Consider the following 21,647-nt stretch of genomic DNA (forward strand, 5'->3'; position numbering starts at 1 on the left):
TAGATTTGTAACTTACCTATAAAATGTCAACAACTTTTATCTACACAATGTAATGTAATGAAATATATACCTTAATAAAATAGATTATTATCTAATTAAAGGATTTCACTTACTGTGACTTGACTGTAAGTGTTGCTCTCCACCTATTGAAACTTATTCAAAATTCTGACCAAATTGCAATTTGTTTTATAAAACCAAACTGTTCAACTGGTCAGAAATTTGAACAAACTGCTTTAGAAAACAACAGTCAAGTCGTGAAACTGCAAAGTGATAAAATAAAGCATACTTACAATCCTATAAGACTTTAAATCCACTTAATTGTTATTATGAAAAATTAATCTAACAGTTTGTATAGAAATTTTATTGTTATTGTCATGCTAAAGGTGATAGTAATTTTGAATTGCTATTAAAATGTCCAAACTAAGTTTTCATACAATTTTTCTTTCGAAAAGTCTTCTATATTCATAAGAATCAGACATCATTTGAATTAAAACATCTTATATTCAGTAAAATATGTGTGAAATAACAATATGTTGTTAGGAAGTTTTCATGGGAGATAATCAATTTATCTTTCGAAAAGTCTTTTATATTCAAAAGAATAATGTTTTAGGTTATCTCCCATGGAAACGTATTAACAACGTATTGTAATTTCACATATATTTTACTGAATATAAGATGTTTTAATTCAAATGATGTCTGATTCTTATGAATATAGAAGACTTTTCGAAAGAAAAATTGTATGAAAGCTTAGTTTGGACATTTTTATAGCAATTCAAAATTACTAACTATCACCTTTAGCATGACAATAACAATAAAATTTCTATACAAACTGTTAGATTAATTTCTCATAATAACATTGAAGTTGATTTAAAGTCTTATAGGACTGTAAGTATGCTTTATTTTATCACCTTGCAGTTTCACGACTTGACTGGTTTTCTACAGCAGTTTGTTCAAATTTCTGACCAGTTGAACAGTTTGGTTTTACAAAACAAATTGCAATTTGGTCAGAATTTTGAATAAGTTGCAATAGGTGGAGAGCAATACTAACAGTCAAGTCACAGTAATAAAAATATATATATATATATATATACATGTAGCATTCAGAAAATTAGTTTATACAAAATAACATATAAACCTGCCACAAAATTCCTCAAACAATTTACCAAAGAATGTCTTTTAAAAAATGAGTTATCTCCCTTTGTACAGATTATATGGTTTAACATAGTACTCTAACATTAGTTATGGAGTTTTTTCATGGACCACAACTCTGGACTAAATCATCAGACCGGAACAAATTCGAACTTGATCTATATCTTGTCATAATAAAACTATATACCAAATATCAAATCAATATCTTCCAGAACGAAGAAAAAAAGTGTGGAAAGCTGAGTTGCTGGACTGACGGATGGACAGACGGACGGACGGACAGACAGACGGACAGAGTGCAAACCTAAAGTCCCCTTCATCTTCATCGGTAGGGGACTAAAAAATAATCAATTGTTCCAAGAAAGTATAAACCAACAAAAAGAAGAAGATGAAGAAAGTAAATAAGGACTTTTCCATACAAAAATACATGGGACCAGGAAAGGCAACTTGAATTTGCCACTATGGTTGGGTGGGAAATACTATTTTGTACATGTTAAAAATGTATGCAGATTTCTAAAATTTCTTCTATGGGTGGTTTTCAATTTTCAAAATTCCTCTCCTGGGTACCATGCATTTTTTAATGGAACAGCCCTTATAACCCTCCCCATAATACAGGTATGATTTGTCTGCAATACATCAATAGCAGTACATCTTGCAAACATTCCAATTACAACAATAATAAATGAAATGAAACCCTAAATTGTAGATAAGTAATATTGTTTAATAAAAATAATCAATCTTGTGTCCAAATAACATAAATTGGTCTCAATCTATTTTCTTTCAGAGGCAATTTATGGTGTTGAATTCAGCATATACTGTAAATTCAGAAATTATTGCGATGTTTTTATTATTGCGAAAAATGCGACAGGGTTATAATCGCAATAATTTAAACTCGCATTTTGAATTTTTTTATATGAATTAAACAGGATTTTTCTCAATATCGCAAAAATTAAAATCGCATTATAGTCTAACATGACAAAATCGCAATAATAAATGCACGCAATAATTTCTGAATTTACAGTACCATTTACTGACTGCCTAACATTTCCTATGTCTATCTTTCTTACAAAACTTTAAACCTTAAAAAGGCAACCATCAAACATAATGCTATGAGTTTTTTTTACATCCTTTAAAAAAAAATTTCTTCTAGTTTAATGAACACATGAAATTACTATAATGACATATCTATTCACTCACCTGAGATATTAATTTGACAGAATTCTCTACTAAAAGTGTAGTATGTGATACCAGTAACAAGGATGTAACTAGCTGAATTGTAGTTTCATCAATTTCTTGACCCTGAGAGGGCTCTTTCAAAATTTCTATCAATGTCTGAAATGAAAAATGTCTTTCAGTGACCTAGTGTCCAACAAAAAATTATAAGAATGAACAGAAGTATATCTCAGCTTTTAAAATGTTCATGTATATCTCCTATTAAGACAGCTATTATATTTTACTGAAATCAGCGAAGGAACTGGTATCATAGGTTATTCTAATATGACCTTCTTCTTTCACTTTGGAAACAAAGCTATGTTCTTATGCCAATAGGCTGCATGTGATTGACATCACAATTGAAATTGCAGCGCCAGTTGTATTTTAAACAACGCTGGAGGTCAAAATGGACATTTGTATTGGTGTTGCTCTCTAGGAAATTAAATAAAATCATTCTTAAAGTAAGTTTGCATGTATCTGTTCATTTTTAGTTGGCTTCATCAAAACAAAATGGCTGCCTTTCGAACATATATTATAGGTCCGATTTAAAGTACAAAAGTTCTAAATTTTCCTAATTGGATCAAAATAATTCTATCATGCCATGCTCTAAGCTCATTTTCCTTGGATAGGCATTATATTTGTCAACATTTTACACCTCACTTTCGCTCGGTATAAAGATATTGACAAATATAATGCCTACCCATTTTAAAATGAGCATTGCATGAAAGCATAATTTCTTTAATAAATTTGTATAATACATAAGAACTGTCCATAAACTACTATTCTGTTTTAAAATTTTCATTATATTTCCCTTCAAACAGTATTTCAATGCAAACCAACATTTAATCGTGAAAGTAGATCTAATTAAACAGTGCACTACACTATAAAGATTTCAAACTAAAATTATTTTGCAGACGGTACTTTACATGAAAGGTGTATAAAGCTTATCATATTTGCTACTGTATAAAGTTGCATAATACTATCTTCTATGAATGAGTTTTCCATTGGTAATGTGCACACATCTAAGTGCATACATGTTTCACTGCCTTGTAACTGCTCTATTATTCGTGTCCGCTGGCAACACATCATATAATCAAGGGAGGTGATTTATACTCACATATAAAATTTAACTCCACCATATGTTAATGTGCATGTTCATAGTCCAGAACTTAGTCAGAGGCTGCAGGTCTTTCTTTTATTTTGTTCCATTGAGGAATTTGGTGAAGAATGCTGATCCTCAGCAGCCAATGTTGAATTTTTTTTAAACTTGTCTCTACTCTTGGAGTTTAAGAGCTTGGTATATTGAATGAATCCAATTTAACCTCTTGATGTAATTGGTTATTTTGTAGGGTTTCTGTGAATTCATGTTATTTTATTCATTAATTACTAATTGACAACTTAATTTTTATTTATCAACTTTATTTTAAATAAACATATTAACCTATTAGCCACTCTCTTACCTTTGCAATTTTGTCTGGGTCAGTTACCAATAAACCAGATTTATAATTAACAATCTGATCAGCTAGTTTTAGAATCTTTGTGAGATAAGAGGTCAGTATGGTCTGTTTCTTTTTAGGAACATTGCTGCATGATGTTGAAATTGTTGTTGCACATGACTGAAAATACAAGGTAGAAGAGAATAAAATATTTTTATAAAGATGTAAAGAAAAGCAATCTAATATTTAAGTTAAGAAGCTCAGTTTTAATAGTCTAGTCAATTTAGTGAACAACCTGCAACTAATTGCAACACAAAGTTTTTCTTTGAAAAACAAGTCTGTTACTATCTATGAACAACATACTAAAACTATACAAAAATATATTTTGCGGAAAGTGGTGTAATTTATAAAAATGTTTTGTAGTAAAAGTAAGGTTATATGAGTTGCTTCCCCTTATTTGCCAAAGTTGAAAAAAATAAAATTATACCAAAAATGTTCTGTATTTTTTAAAACAGTTGAAATAATACAATACAATACATAATTATTTCAATTTAAAAGAATAATATTACAAATGAATCACTTTCCTGTCTCAAAATTTGTATATTTGAATAAAGATATAGACCGAGATTGTGTTCTGCTATTTTACAATCCAAGAATCTAATTCTCCAAAATAGTGTTGGTAAGTAACCTATAAATGGAAAACTGTACTGAATTAGAGTAACCAACTTCGTCACATTCTTACTTAGTAATTGAAAGAATTCTGCCCCTGTGTTAAAGGCACAGACAGGTTTTTTTTTGTTGGGGGAGGGGTTCCAGAAACACATGTTTTGTTCTTTATAAAAAAATGTTATTGCAAGATTCTAGGTCTATAATGAATTTTTTCTCCACAACTTTAGAAAGAAAACAATATATTTTTTTCATTTACCTTCTGGAACAAACATGTTAAGATTTAGAATCTAACAATGTTCCATAAAACTAGAGGCTCTAAAGAGCCTGTGTCGCTCACCTTGGTCTAAGTGCATATTAAACAAAGGACACAGATGGATTCATGACAAAATTGTGTTTTGGTGATGGTGATGTGTTTGTAGATCTTACTTTACTGAACATTCTTTCTACTTACTATTATCTCTATCTATAATGAACTTGGCCCGGTAGTTACAGTGGAAAATATATTGTAAAAATTTACAAAAATTTACAAAATTTATGAAAATTGTAAAAAATTGACTATAATACGCAATAACTCCTTAAGGGGTCAATTGACAATTTTGGTAATGTTTGACTTATTTGTAGATCTAACTTTGCTGTACATTATTGCTGTTTACAGTTTATCTCTATCTATAATAATATTCAAGATAATAACCAATAAAATGCTTCGCTGGGCGCAGCTTGATACGACCGCAGAGGTCGAACCCTGAACAGTTGGGGCAAGTATGGACACAACATTCAAGCTTGATACAGCTCTGAATTTGGATTGTGATTAAATATTTGACACAGCATAGGTTTCTGACACAGAAAGAATGTGGTCTAAGAACTTCAATTTTTTTAATTTACCTATTATGGTCCAATGTCCAAAATCAAAATACATGGTTAGATTCAGCATATCAAAGAACCCCATATATTCAATTTTTGTTGAAATCAAACAAAGTTTAATTTTGGACCCCAACTTGGACAAACTTGAAAACTGGTCCCATAATCAAAAATCTAAACACATGTTTAGATTCAGCATATCAAAGTACCCCAAGAATTCAATTTTTGTTAAAATCAAACTAAGTTTAATTTTGGACCCTTTGGACCTTAATGTAGACCAATTTAAAAAACGGGACCCAAAATTAAAAATCTAAAAACACGGTTAGATTTGGCATATCAAAGAACCCCAATAATTCAATTTTTGATGAAATCAAACAAAGTTTAATTTTGGACCCTTTTGACCTCAATATGAACCAATTTGATAGCAGGCCCACAAAATAAAAAATCTAAATACATGGTAAGATTCAGCATATCAAAGAACCCCATATATTCAATTTTTGTTGAAATCAAACAAAGTTTAATTTTGGACCCCAATTTGGACCAACTTGAAAACTGGACCAAAAATCTAAAATCTAAATACATGTTTAGATTCAGCATATCAAAGAACCCCATATATTCAATTTTTGTTGAAATCAAACAAAGTTTAATTTTGGACCCCAACTTGGACAAACTTGAAAACTGGTCCCATAATCAAAAATCTAAACACATGTTTAGATTCAGCATATCAAAGAACCCCAAAAATTCAATTTTTGTTAAAATCAAACTAAGTTTAATTTTGGACCCTTTGGACCTTAATGTAGTACAATTTAAAAAAAAGGGACCCAAAATTAAAAATCTAAATACACGGTTAGATTTGGCATATCAAAGAACCCCAATAATTAAATTTTTGATGAAATCAAACAAAGTTTAATTTTGGACCCTTTTGACCTCAATATGAACCAATTTGATAGCGGGTCCACAAATAAAAAATCTAAATACATGGTTAGATTCAGCATATCAAAGAACCCCAAGAATTCAATTTTTGATGAAATCAAACAAAGTTTAATTTTGGACCCTTTTGACCTCAATGTGGACAAAGTTGATAACGGGGCCCAAAAATCAAAAATCTAAATACATGGTTAGATTCAGCATATCAAAGAACCCCATATATTCAATTTTTGTTGAAATCAAACAAAGTTTAATTTTGGACCCCGATTTGGACCAACTTGAAAACTGGGCCCATAATCAAAAATCGAAATACATGTTTAGATTCAGCATATCAAAGTACCCTAAAAATTCAATTTTTGTTAAAATCAAACTAAGTTTAATTTTGGACCCTTTTGACCTTAATGTAGACCAATTTGAAAACGGAACCAAAAATTAAGAATCTAAATACACGGTTAGATTCGGCATATCAAAGAACCCCAATAATTCAATTTTTGATGAAATCAAACAAAGTTAAATTTTGGACCCTTTGGACCTCAATGTGGACCAATTTAAAAACGGGGCCCAAAATCCAAAAACTTAATACACGGTTAGATTCAGCATATTAAAGAACCCCAAGAATTCAAGAATAAAACCCCATTGAAATTGATCAAGAAATAAGCAATTTATACGAAGTATCTTCTTTTGCACAATACTGTGCAATTGAATATTTCTTGCTATTGTGCAATACTGTACAATTGACAATTTCTTGCTATTGCGCAATATTGTGCTATTGGATATTTCTTGCTATTGTGCAATACTGTGCAATTGAAGATTTCTTGCTATTGCGCAATACTGTGCAATTGAAGATTCCTTGCAATTGTGCAATACTGTGCAATTGAAAATTTCTTGCTATTGCACAATACTTATTATATAATAATTTACACATCCTGTTTAATGTGTATCTCCTACCATATCATTATTATTTGCTTTTAAATATTAATCAGAAATAACCAACTTAAAATGGAAAATTTTAAAAGAAAAAAAAAAGGAAAAAAAGAAAAAAAAAGAAAAAAAAAATCCCCCCCCCCAAAATTTTTTGAACCCCCTTATGATTCATCACCCCCAAACTCAATCCCAGCCTTCCCTTTGTGGTATGGTACCTTGAAGTACAATTTCAGAGAGATCCATACACTTGAACACAAGTTATTGTCTGGAAACTAGAAAAATGCTTATTTTTGGCCCCTTTTTGGCCCCCAATTCCTATACGTTTCGGGCAATTACCCCCAAACTCAATTCCAGCTTTCCCTTTGTGATATGGAACCTTGTAGTACAATTTCAGAAATATCCAAACACTTACACACAAGTTATTGTCATGAAATTAGAAAAATGCTTGTTTTTTGCCCCTTTTTTGGCCCCTAATTCCTAAAATTTTGAGGCAATTACCCCCAAAATCAATTACAGCCTTCCCTTTGTGATATGGAACCTTGTGGTACAATGTCAGAGAGATCCATACACTTACACACAAGTTATTGTCTGGAAGTTACAAAAATGCTTATTTTTGGCCCCTTTTTGGCCCCTAATTCCTTAACTGTTGGTACCATAACCCCCAAAATCAATCCCCACCTTCCTTTCTTGGTATTGAACCTTATGGTAAAATTTCATGGAGATCCATTCACTTAAACTAAAGTTACAGTGCGAAAACCAATGTGTCTTCGGACGACGCCGGACGACGCCAACGTCATACCAATATACGACCAAAAAATTTTCAATTTTTGCGGGGTCGTATAAAAACGGCAAAATTTTCTTAAAATTACCAATTCAGGGGCAGCAACCCAACAACGAGTTGCCTGATTGGTCTGAAAATTTCAGGGCAAATAGATCTTGACCTAATGAACAATTTTATCCTCATCAGATTTGCTCTAAATGCTTTGGTTTCAGAGATATGAGCCAAAAACTGCATTTTACCCTATGTATTATTTCTTAGCCATGTCGGCCATCTTGGTTCGCGGGCGGGGTCATCGGACACATTTTTTAAACTAGATACCCTAATGATGATTGGGGACAAGTTTGGTTAAATTTGTCTTAGTAGTTTCAGAGGAGAAGATTTTTGTAAAGGATTACAAAAATTTACGAAAAATGGTTAAAAACTGACTATAAAGGGCAATAATTCCTTAAGGGGTCAACTGACCATTTTGGTCAAGTTGACTTATTTGTAGATCTTACTTTGCTGAACATTATTGCTGTTTACAGTTTATCTCTATCTATAATAATATTCAAGATAATAACCAAAAACGGCAAAATTTCCTTAAAATTACCAATTCAGGGGCAGCAACCCAACAACGGGTTGTCCGATTCATCTGAAAATTTCAGGGCAGATAGATCTTGACCTAATAAACAATTTTACCCTCTGTCAGATTTGCTCTAAATGCTTTGGTTTCAGAGATATAAGCCAAATTCTACATTTTACCCCTATGTTCTATTTTTAGCCATGGCGGCCATCTTGGTTGGTTGGCCGGGTCACCGGACACATTTTTTAAACTAGATACCCCAATGATGATTGTGGCCAAGTTTGGTCAAATTTGGCCCAGTAGTTTCAGAGGAGAAGATTTTTGTAAAAGTTTACGGACAACGGACGCAAAGTGATGAGAAAAGCTCACTTGACCTTTCAGGTCAGGTGAGCTAAAAAATAAGAATGATGAGTGTTAAATGATTTTATGTTCAATATTTTTTCACAAATGAAAATTTCAGGCTCCTCGAAGCAAATAACTACTCATGTAATTTGCGACGATCTCAGTACTCACACACCATATAAATAAAGCTTTGACTGTAACACTGAATCCACTTTTCACTTTGGTTACTAATCGGATGTGTACTGATTTATATTTTAGTCGGTGCCAACAGTATTTATTCATCAACTGTAATTACTAAGCTTTGAACTAGCTATGAGAACTCAGTGTCTTTTTGTTAATTGGTTATATACTCCGTGCTGATCTTTTTGAGTTGAACCCTTTCCAACTGGGTTTTACAATTTGTTCTTGCGTTGTTTGCTATTTAAATAAAATTGAGAATGGAAATGGGGAATACTGTATGTCAAAGAGACAACAACCCGACCAGATCAAGAGCAGATAACAGCCGAAGGCCACCAATGGGTCTTCAACGGGAAAATCCAACAGCAGGAGGTGGTCCTCAGCCGGCCCCTAAATAAAAACTGTTCCTGATTATTGGAGGGTTGAGTGCTCGCAAACAGGGTTAACCCTGCACACTATGAATATGATTATCACAAGTCAGTGGCCCTTTATTTCTTGGTTGTTATTGTTTGCTGTCTGTCATATTTGTTTTTCCGTTTATTGTTTTAACATTAATCAGGCCTTTGAGTTTCTTGTTTGACTTGTTTTATATTTTGACGACGAACTATAGTTGTTTACATCCACACCCACATCATTGATATCTCTTGTGGAAAGTTTTCTCATTGGCAATCATACAACATCTTATGTTTTTAAAGTGGGGAGATTTTATAATAAGTGATGGTTTCATTGGCAAGTGATCAAACTTACTACCAAGAGATCACTGATAGAGATTAGTGGACCTTAAAAGCTTAACATTTATATTCTTTTGGCATAAGGTGCATTTTTTAAAATATTTTTATAGTTTCGTTCAAATGAGTTGAATACAGGTCAGCATTCCGGAAGCAGAAAACAGCCTCTTTAACATTGATATATCTGTAATAGAGTATATCTATGAATAAAGAGAGATTTGAGGTTTTTAAAGTCAACGAGAAAGCATCAAACGACTAACAAAAACCAACAGACATACTTTCAGATTAGACATGACTATCTTAACGCTATCTCTGGCCATCAAAGTCGCCCACAGACACTAATAATTTTAATTCATACACAGATGATGCATGATCATTTTTTTACAGTTCTTAGGCTAAAGCTGATTCCCTTTTATTAAAATTAGTTCAATGAGATATATTAAATAAACAACTTGGTAATGCTTTTCTTTATATACTAGTAAGTATATATATATATATCTTTGACCATAATGTTTTCATATAGCAGACAACCCATGTTAGTTCTTTGTCATTACCATTTGGTTGATGTTTCAGACCACCACATACATGCAGGTTTATAGGGTACACACATAAGGCGCTGTTGCTATTAACACTTCCTCCAGGAAGTGATCCCATTAATTCATTCAACAGTGCTTATCTCATCTTCAACATCCAAAATTGGACCACTTTAGTACAATTACTCACAGGCACTTGTCTCAGAATTTTGTTTCCCTATATACCCACAGGCACTTGTCTCAGAAAAAAAATCCTATATATCTTAATATTATTAAGGTATATAGGGGAAAAAAATTCTGAGACAAGTGCCTGTGCAATTACTATTTAAATTCAAGCTCTTGAGGTAAACTTATAATCGTATTGACAAAGCTGCTCTTGAAATTGCCTTAAACAATATCAGATCTACATTTAATTTTCGATCTATGAGTTTGGCTGTCCCTCTGGTATCTTTTGCCCCTCTTTTAATGCTAATTCAGTGAACTAGTATGTGTTCCTAAATTTTAAAAGCCTATATATCTGAAATTAAACGTGGATATTGATAGAGCTTGCTAAATAAAATTAGCAACACATTAAGAGAAATCTGCAATCACATCGTCTGTGTTTAACTGTGACTTTATGCAATTCAAATATTGTAAAAGTAGCTTATGAAAAAATACACAAAAACGACAAAAGTCAATGACGATGCAAGGACGCTAGAAAAATGATTTTTCCAGCAATTAACATGACAAAATCAAAGTCAGTAACCAAACTGATTTACAGTTATTTTTGAACTCAATCATTTTTTATTTATTATACCTACACGTATAATTACTATAAATACATAACCGAAACATAAGATAAAATTTCAAACTTCCACAAAATGCACATATTTAAAACTGAGTTTAACTGTGTGTTTGTTTATTCTATATTGTCTAGAGAAACTAGGGGAGGGTTGAGTTCTCACACAACATGTTTTACCCCTGCCACATTTTTGCACCTAATCAGGAACCTCTAGCCTTTGTTTGTCTTGTGTGTGTGTTTTTTTTTTTGGTGATAATTTTGGTTCATTTGTATGTACTGGAGTTTAGGGTGGTGTCCATTTTGCTGAACTAGTGTACAAAATAATTAAGGGGTCGGCTGAAGCCCACCTCCGTGTGCCAGATTAACGTGCTATGTTAAAGACCTATTAGTGGCCTTATTTTCTCTTTGACACATTCACTGTTTCCATTCTCCATTTTTTCGTTTTTAAAAATCAAACTAGAAATAACAAAGATTTTAAAACTTGCATTTTATATGCCCCTCACTTAGGGGCATTATGTTTTTTAGTCTGTGCGTCTGTTCGTTCGTCCGTCTGTCCTGCTTCAGATTAAAGTTTTTTGTTAAAGTTTTTGGTCAAGGTATTTTTTAATGAAGTTGAAGTCCAATCATATTGAAACTTAGTACAAATGCTCCCTATGATAAGATCTTTCTAATTTTAATGCCAAATTAGAGTTTTGACCCAATTTCACAGTCCACTGAACATATAAAATGATAGTGCGGGTGGGGCATCCGTGTACTATGGATATATTCTTGTTTTGTAGTTAGTGTGTAAAACAAAATATTTCACACAACAAGAGGAATACATATGCGATAAACATAAGATAATATAGTCTGTCTATAAAGATCCTATGTTAAAAGTTTTAACCATGAATAATCGAGTTTTTTATTTCCATTTTTCACAATTTTTCTCTACAAATCACATTTTACACAAGAATTATAATTTTTTAAATACTAATAACTATGGGACTTCTTAAGATAAACATCAGATAGTATTCTCTATTTTCTGTTAAGATCCCAATTTGAAAGTTTTAACCATCAATAACCGAGATATTTTCATTTCCAGTTTTCCGGGTTTTCGGTCTTAAAACATATATTCAACCAAAATTGCCCAAATATTAATATTGATAACTAAAGGACTTCACAAATAAAACATAAAATAGTATGTTCTTTTTTCTATATAGATCAAATTTCAAAAATATTAACCATTAACAACGGAGATTTTTTACGTTTCCAGTTTTCAACGTTTTTCCTCTAAAAATCACTCATTTCAACTCAAAATTACGTCAATATGAATAATAATAACTAGAGGACTACATAATACTCTATTAAGATAAGGTTTCCTGTCTTCAACAAGCTTTAGGTCTAACTAGAGGCTCTCAAGAGCCTGTGTCGCTCACCTGACTCTACTTTGGTTTTAGAAATCATGTAAAGATAGATAAAAAACATAACGGATACCCAAATAATGATTGAGGTCAAATTTTGATTAATATTGGTCCCGTTATTTAATCAAATATCCTGGTGGCCATCTTGAACAGTAAATCGGCAACAAAGTAGCAACGCTTGGTCAGTACTTCATAAGGAACATTCATGCCATGTTTGGTTTCATTCCATTCAGTGGTACTCTAAAAGAAGACATTTGTATGTATTTCCCATAGGGTCCTATGTTAAACTAAGCCCCTCCCCCTAGCGGCCATCTTGGATGATGGATCGACTGCAAAGTAACAACACTTGGTCAGCAATTCATAAGGAACATTCATGCCATGTTTGGTTCAATTCCATTCAGTGGTTCTCTAAAAGAAGACAATTGTATGTATTTCCTATAGGGTCCTATGTTAAACTAAGTCCCCCGCTGTCGGCCATCTTGGATGATGGATCGGCTGCAAAATAACAACACTTGGTCAACATCTCATAAGGAAGATTCATGCCATGTTTGGTTTCATTCCATTCAGTGGTTCTCTTAAAGAAGACATTTGTATGTATTTCCCATAGGTCCTTTGTTAAACTAAGTCCCCTGCTGTCAGCCATCTTGGATGATGGACCGACTGCAAAGTAACAACACTTGGTCAGCACCTCATAAGGAACATTCATGCCATGTTTGGTTTCATTCCATTCAGTGGTTCTCTAAAAGAAGACATTTGTATGTATTTCCCATAGGGTCCTATGTTAAACTAAGTCCCCCGCTGTCAGGCCATCTTGGATGATGGATCGGCTACAAAGTAACAACACTTGGTCAGAACCTCATAAGGAACATTCATGCCATGTTTGGTTCCATTCCATTCAGTGGTTCTCTAAAAGAAGACATTTTTATGTATTTCCCATAGGGTCCTATGTTAAACTAAGTCCCCCGCTGGCGGCCATCTTGGATGATGGATCGGCTACAAAGTAACAACACTTGGTGAGCACCTCATAAGGAACATTCATGCCATGTTTGGTTTCATTCCATTCAGTGGTTCTCTAAAAGAAGACATTTGTATGTATTTCCCATAGGGTCCTATGTTAAACTAAGTTCCCCGATGGTGGCCATCTTGGATGATGGATCGGCTACAAAGTAACAACACATGGTCAGCACCTCATTAGGAACATTCATGCCATGTTTGGTTTTATTCCATTCAGTGGTTCTCTAAAAGAAGTCATTTGTATGCATTTCCCATAGGGTCCTATGTTAAACTAAGTCCCCCGCTGGCGGCCATCTTGGATGATGGATCGGCTACAAAGTAACAACACTTGGTGAGCACCTCATAAGGAACATTCATGCCATGTTTGGTTTCATTCCATTCAGTGGTTCTCTAAAAGAAGACATTTGTATGTATTTCCCATAGGGTCCTATGTTAAACTAAGTCCCCCGCTGTCAGGCCATCTTGGATGATGGATCGGCTACAAAGTAACAACACTTGGTGAGCACCTCATAAGGAACATTCATGCCATGTTTGGTTTCATTCCATTCAGTGGTTCTCTAAAAGAAGTCATTTGTATGCATTTCCCATAGGGTCCTATGTTAAACTAAGTTCCCCGATGGCGGCCATCTTGGATGATGGATCGGCTACAAAGTAACAACACTTGGTGAGCACCTCATAAGGAACATTCATGCCATGTTTGGTTTCATTCCATTCAGTGGTTCTCTAAAAGAAGTCATTTGTATGCATTTCCCATAGGGTCCTATGTTAAACTAAGTCCCCCGCTGGCGGCCATCTTGGATGATGGATCGGCTACAAAGTAACAACACTTGGTCAGCACCTCATAAGGAACATTCATGCCATGTTTGGTTTCATTACATTCAGTGGTTCTCTAGGTGAAGTTCAAAATGTAAAAAGTTAACGCCGACGACGGACGACGGCTGGCGGCCATCTTGGATGATGGATCGGCTACAAAGTAACAACACTTGGTGAGCACCTAATAAGGAACATTCATGCCATGTTTGGTTTCATTCCATTCAGTGGTTTTCTAAAAGAAGTCATTTGTATGCATTTCCCATAGGGTCCTATGTTAAACTAAGTCCCCCGCTGGCGGCCATCTTGGATGATGGATCAGCTACAAAGTAACAACACTTGGTCAACACCTCATAAGGAACATTCATGCCATGTTTGGTTTCATTCCATTCAGTGGTTCTCTAAAAGAAGACATTTGTATGTATTTCCCATAGGGTCCTATGTTAAACTAAGTTCCCCAATGGCGGCCATCTTGGATGATGGATCAGCTACAAAGTAACAACACTTGGTGAGCACCTCATAAGGAACATTCATGCCATGTTTGGTTTCATTCCATTCAGTGGTTCTCTAAAAGAAGTCATTTGTATGCATTTCCCATAGGGTCCTATGTTAAACTAAGTCCCCCGCTGGTGGCCATCTTGGATGATGGATCGGCTACAAAGTAACAACACTTGGTCAGCACCTCATAAGGAACATTCATGCCATGTTTGGTTTCATTCCATTCAGTGGTTCTCTAGAAGAAGTTCAAAATGTAAAAAGTTAACGCCGACGACGGACGACGCCGGACGACGGACGCCAAGTGATGAGAAAAGTGTAACCATAAATAACAATTTTTCTTCTTTTCCAATTTTCAGCATTTTTTCTATAAAAACCACATATTTCACCCCAAAATAACCTTTTCCGCAAATTCTATCAATGTATAGTTTTAGTATGTTGTTAGTACAAGTCTATATTATAATTTGCACTAAAAAAACCTTGTGTTGCAATTAGTTGCAGGTTGAGCGATTTTAGAGCTAAATTGACTAGGCTATAAGGTATCCCAAATACAAACAAATATTTATATTAAAAAAAAATCAAACTAGAACTTTTCAACTGAATTTTAGACAAAATTAATGTTCTTGAGGAGGAAAAAATGTTATAAAATCCTATAAAGAAAGAAAGAGGTATGATATGAGCCATTACCTGGTCACTGAATTGGCAAAAACAATTAAATTCTTCATTCCTTTCAAAATGATGCTAATTCTATAGGATGATATAGTCTTGAAACGTTTAAGTTCGAAATGTCCGGCTGATTAAAATTTTTCTCCCCTGCTCGGCCACAGATGGGTGAGTTGTCACATTGCTTTGATGTAATAACTGTTTTGACAAAACATGAAATGTGTTACCAATCAGAGGACCTGTATTTTTTTTATTAGACTTGGTGTATCCCTAGATATAGTTTTATGTTATGTTTATTGCCTATATGTGGGCATGTCTTTGTTATTAACTATGTATTGTCTTTTGTTTTTTTTAGTTATCTTGATAAGTAGTTTGCTTTTTCATGTTTTCAAATTTTATTTTTCCTGTCATCCATTCACTTCCGTACTTCTTCGGTCTCTATGGCTATATTGGAATGATAACTTACCAAAACTATATTCCAGACAGTAAGAGCATGTTCCTTATTGATGTACTGACATAAACACATAAACATGTACGACACTGATCTTGTCACTAAATCCAATGGTAACTCAGATTTCTTCATGTTCTTCCCTACTGGTCCTAACTTAGATAACATCAAGGGTAACACCTGGAATACAGTATGATAGACCATTCATACATTTGTCAACTATTTGTAAAATACATGGCTAGCCACAAAGAAGCATAAAAACATCAATGAACATTCAAATACATTAAGTCAAAAGTTCCAGTAGCCAGAAAATTTTAATCAATATTTTAATGTAGCCACTGATTTGTAAAAACATTCAATTTCTATAAACATTAAAATAAAATATTCTAAAAACATATCAAATAAAAAAAAAAACTACTTTTCTCTCTACAATATACATTAAAATACATGTATCTTTAATCATTGTGTAGCTTGAAATCATGTACACTCCTAATGCTTCGATCTTGAAATAGAGTAATGTTCCTGGAGCATTTAATAGATTATTATAAAGTTTGGAATCATACAAATATAGTTGATTTGAATAAGAAAAGAATCATTAAATGTGTTCATAAAAATATTTTTTTAATTTTTTGGTTTATAAGCACAACTGCAACTGTTAAATCTATCCAGTAAAATATCTTTACTCACAGTGTCTATACAGCTGTGCATTTGACCTTTCACCCCTTTTATCATCTCAAACAGCAGCCTACCTGTGCCTTCAGCCCTCTGTAATATACAAAAGTAAAGCACAATGCACTGCAATATACAACAACATACCGTACAAACAATAAAATCAGAAAAAAAATATACATCATTGAACATCGACAGCAAACACTTATACCGGCATTTTGCATTATTGTGAACCAAATGAAAACTGCTTAAAGCATTTATGAGTTATTGGCCGAAAACTGGAAAATCCCCCCTTTTTTTATAAATAAAATCCAATAACTCTGAAACGTAAAACCTAAAATTTATAAAAATTGAAAGTGAGCTTACGTCAATAGATATATAAACAATTCACCAAAGTTTCATGAAAATTGTTTGAAGCTTTTTTGAATTATTGTCTGACATGTTGACGACGGACGGACATCGGTATATCATAAACTGGCGTATAAAAACCATCAATAATCTATAATTCAAAGTGTTTGTTGCAATTTTTGTAATACCTTACACAATATCAATTCTCTTGACATATTTTATTGAAATGTGCAGGTAAATGGTTGCAAGTTATTCCCATCACTACTGTCAGGTGTAAAAAGATTGTATCTTTTATTTTAAACGTGTCGCTGTGTACTTACATCACTATGCTCCTCCAATGTTTGAAACATAAAATCAAACAACTCTGAGGGATTCTTAGCCTGTAATAGTAAATGTAGCAATATCACTGTGACATTCTGTCATTACTTAATACAGGAAGTCGTCTGCCATTGAAGAGAATTGTAAATCTATCAAATAACATATTAAGATTTTAACAAGACTAGTTTATGTGAGCATTTATATTTTTGAATTTTGTATTGCAAATACAGTTTGTATCTCATGAAAAACTACAAAAACTGCAAACATATCTAGATTTGTCATTCGTTTTTGATATAAGCCTTATAGAAATTTATATTGCTTCAATATAAATTATACAAAAAAGTTGATGCAAGTAAAATATCCTTTTTAATAAGGAAGTTGCTAATATCTAATAATTCTACAATGAACTATTGATAAAATCTGCATTTAAAGTAAAAAAATATGTGCCAATTTTGACATTTTTATGATGCCCAGAAAATAACAGACGGTAAAGACTCCTGTGGTTCTTTTCAAAAAAAAAACTGATATCTACTGTAATTTTTGTATGAAACCAAAATAGGAAAAAACATGCTTCAACACCACTGTAACACCACTGTCACAGGTTTGGGGAGGGTTGAGCGCTCACAAACATGCTAATCCTTCACATTCTTTATATGCCTGTCCCAAGTCAGGAGCCTGTAGTTCAGTGGTTGTTGTTGGTTCATGTCTGTCATACTTGTTTTTCATAAATTGTTTTATTATTAATTATGCAGTAAGTTTTCCCAATTGAATTGTTTCATATTTTTCATGTCAGGGCCTTTTATAGTCAACAATACGTATGGGTTTTTCTCATTGGTCTAAGGATAATTGCATACATCCACTTCATTGGAACTTTGGTGGATAGTTGTCTCATTGGCAATCATACCACATCTCCTTATTTCTATATTCAAATAATTCTAGCGTCAGATTCATGATCAGGAAAAATGACTTATAGAAAAAGCTATATATCAACTGTACAATGTAAGCACAAGATAAACATACCTTTCTCATCAAAAAAGCAAAACTCTCAGCTGCAAAGTTTCTGATATATTCCCTGTGAGTTCCACTAAGTAGCTCTGAAAAGTACCTGTCAACACAAAGAGGATATATATGTATTGTGTGTGTGTGTGTTGATTTGTAAATAATAACATATATAAGATCAAAAGATAGAAAGCCTGATTAATGTCATTGAATCTTGAGAATGTCATATTCGAAATAAAAAAAAAGATGCTATCAGAGACTAAGTGTTAAAATAGATGATAAATCTGTACAATTTCTTGCTCTAAATGCAGCCTTTTCAAATAAAACACAAAATTTTCACAAAAATATTTTTTTAAATTTTTTTCTCTCTCCAAAATTCTTGTTTTTTAAGTAAAAAAGTGAATACAAATTCTTCATCAATGATTATGTTACACAATTTGCTAGTAAATTGACAAATAATGAAACTAAATTGATTCCCAGATGGTGTAAACACACGTGAAAAATGAATACAGTTGATTATTCTTCTTGCAGATAAAACCCATGACAATTCACTTCACTTAACAAATATAATCAGTACACCTACCCATACACCTGCTGAATATCCTTGACAAGGTATCTCCACAGGTACTTAAACAGGTATGCAAGAGCTGTAAATACTTGTTCCAGTAAGTCAACATCTTGTCCAACCAACAGACCTACCAACAATTTGAAAAACTGGGGAAAATATACTACAAAATCTCTCTGTAGGTCTCTGGATAACTGAACAGTCAGACTGAAATCAGAAAATATTTTTGAAATCAAAATAAAAAATTTTCTTTTGTAATATTATGTAGGTAAGCATGGTAAGTGTAGAACACAATCTATCATCATTTAACATTCACAGATTATATAAATTTGTTTTATTCTCATATATATCTTTGTAAAAGAGAGGACAAAAATACCAAAGAGACATTCAAACTCATAAGTGGTAAATAAACTGACAACACCATGGCAAAAAAAGTATGTTGTTAATGTTGATTGGCTGAAAATAAGGACGAGATCTAAACTTTATCTGTCCTAAAAACTTAAATGAATTGTTAAGGACAGGAGGCAAGCATGTGATCAGTCAGAAGAAAGGGGGCAAGCATGTGATCAGTCAGAAGACAGGAGGCAAGCATGTGATCAGTCAGAAGACATGGGGCAAGCATGTGATCAGTCAGAAGACAGGGGGCAAGCATGTGATCAGTCAGAAGACAGGGGGAAAGCATGTGATCAGTCAGAAGACAGGGGGCAAGCATGTGATCAGTCAGAAGACAGGGGGCAAGCATGTGATCAGTCAGAAGACAGGGGGCAAGCATGTGATCAGTCAGAAGACTCGGACAAGCATGTGATCAGTCAGAAGACAGGAGGCAAGCATGTGATCAGTCAGAAGACAGGGGGCAAGCATGTGATCAGTCAGAAGACAGGGGGCAAGCATGTGATCAGTATGAAGACAGGGGGCAAGCATGTGATGAGTCAGAAGACAGGAGGCAAGCATGTGATCAGTCAGAAGAAAACATTACTGGTATATATTTTTCTTTAATTTATAGTTTAATGTGTGCATTTTTTTTCATTTACAACATTGATTAAGAAATTGAAGCAGCATATAAAACTTGTTTGTTTACTTCATATCAATATATTCCATTAATTCTGTGTTCGACCTATTCTTAAATCTGTGGTCATTTAGTATTTTTTACTCTTCGACACTTGAAACCATTTTTTTTTTTTAAACCCAAAATTTCTGCTTTACTTCACATGCTTAATTATTTTCGTAATTCACTTTCATAGTGAAAACTTTAAAAACTTAAGATTGTTTTTTGAGAATAAAGTCTTATGATTTTTTAAATTTGCAAGTACATACATTTTGTAGTATGATTAGGTTTTAGTACTTCCCTTTGCTCTCACAAAAACTAAGATTACTTGCTTATCAGGGAGTTTTACCCCACTGGGACCAGTCTTAAACTGTGAAAAAAATCTCCAATAAATAAGATTAAGTTTCAGGAATTAAGACTTCTACTTACTCTAAAAGAGCATCTAATGCCAAACTGTTTGGAACCTGCAGATGTTTTGTAAGTCCAGCCACAATATCATCCTGTTATAACAAAGTAAATATCGTGTCATTACAGTGACAGCAAAATTAGGCAAAACACAGTCAAAGCAAATAAGTTGACAATAAAACTGAACTCAATATAAAATTAAATAAATACAATAATTTACATGATAGAAGAATACTGGTTACTGTGGATTTATTATTTTTCTTTGGATACCAATTTTCGTGGATTTCATGGGGACAGGTGAACCACGAATTTAAATGTTAAACGAATTACAAATTTTCCATAGACTTGTATGCAGACTTTAGCAAAACCACGAAATAAAATATCCATGAAAATGTAAGTTTTCCTCAATCCACAAATATTGGTACGCACGGAAATAAATAAATCCACAGTATGTGAAAACTTCAAGTGTATTTTTGAACATGTTGAAAATAGAAACATCTTATTATTGATTTGTTGAGGTTTTGGTGTGCACCATACAAATGCAAATACTTACAGTTCACCTGACTTAGGATACAACTAGAGAATTAAAACAACATTTTTTTTGCAGCAAATCAGTTTAATTTAAATTGAAAGTAGGGTCATGTTTGATGAGGGTTAGGATTATGAAACATAATTCCTAATGGGCATCATATTTCTCTAAAGTTTTTTTGCCTTTGTCCTTTGTAAAAAGTCAGATATTTTCAATAATATTTTTAAGGAACAGATAAGCATAACAATTCACTATAATAGGTTGGTTGCATTTCACCTTTCACATTATATTTTAGAAGTGTGGTTAGTGTGCTCAAAGGTGTTAGATTTCACTTTCACTGTGCATAATGCCCTACATACTTTGTACTTTTTTGGTCGTTTTTTCACTTTTTTGATTCGAACTCACTGATGTGTCTTTTTTAGACGTTTGGCATATAATTTTTAATCCTAGTATCTATGATGAATTTATCTAATGGAATACCATTCATATAAAAATAGATTTGATGTGGTAAACATGTTAGTTTGTATACTTAGTGTTTTCATTGATTACGAATGTTTGACCATTTGCTTTTTATCGTTATATAAAAGTGACGAAGTTTTTGACAGGCTTATCAATTGTGATGATGAACGGTGAACTTCTGGTTATCAGAGCAGGAAAATTGGTGAAATTTGTTTTCTATTACTATACATGCTATAAGGCTCAATTAGTTAATGAGGTTTCACAGGTATTGATATCCACAGAAATATATATGAGGCTCCAGATGACATATAGAACCAAATTATATCTTCCCTTTCCAGTTAAAATTTCATATATTTGCCTTTAAACAGAAATAGTTTTCATAAACTAATCGATAACCTTTATTT

At 33.0% G+C, this 21,647-nt stretch overlaps 1 protein-coding gene across 1 annotated transcript in view; it reads right to left on the reverse strand.

Moving 5' to 3' along the window:
• Positions 1-21,647, reverse strand: part of LOC127730050 (small subunit processome component 20 homolog) — a 95,628-nt gene that overhangs the window by 66,696 nt on the left and 7,285 nt on the right. Inside the window, exons 5-12 of the mRNA XM_052238097.1 lie at positions 20,280-20,350; positions 18,824-19,012; positions 18,262-18,346; positions 17,244-17,303; positions 16,594-16,671; positions 15,925-16,086; positions 3,819-3,974; positions 2,344-2,478 (exon numbers count right to left, since the gene is read on the reverse strand). Of these exons, the coding sequence (XP_052094057.1) occupies positions 2,344-2,478; positions 3,819-3,974; positions 15,925-16,086; positions 16,594-16,671; positions 17,244-17,303; positions 18,262-18,346; positions 18,824-19,012; positions 20,280-20,350 (936 nt within the window). The remainder of the gene's footprint in view (positions 1-2,343; positions 2,479-3,818; positions 3,975-15,924; positions 16,087-16,593; positions 16,672-17,243; positions 17,304-18,261; positions 18,347-18,823; positions 19,013-20,279; positions 20,351-21,647) is intronic.

This window comes from Mytilus californianus, unplaced genomic scaffold (genome assembly GCF_021869535.1).
Source record: "Mytilus californianus isolate M0D057914Y unplaced genomic scaffold, xbMytCali1.0.p SCAF_2, whole genome shotgun sequence".
NCBI classification, from domain to species: Eukaryota; Metazoa; Mollusca; class Bivalvia; order Mytilida; family Mytilidae; genus Mytilus; species Mytilus californianus.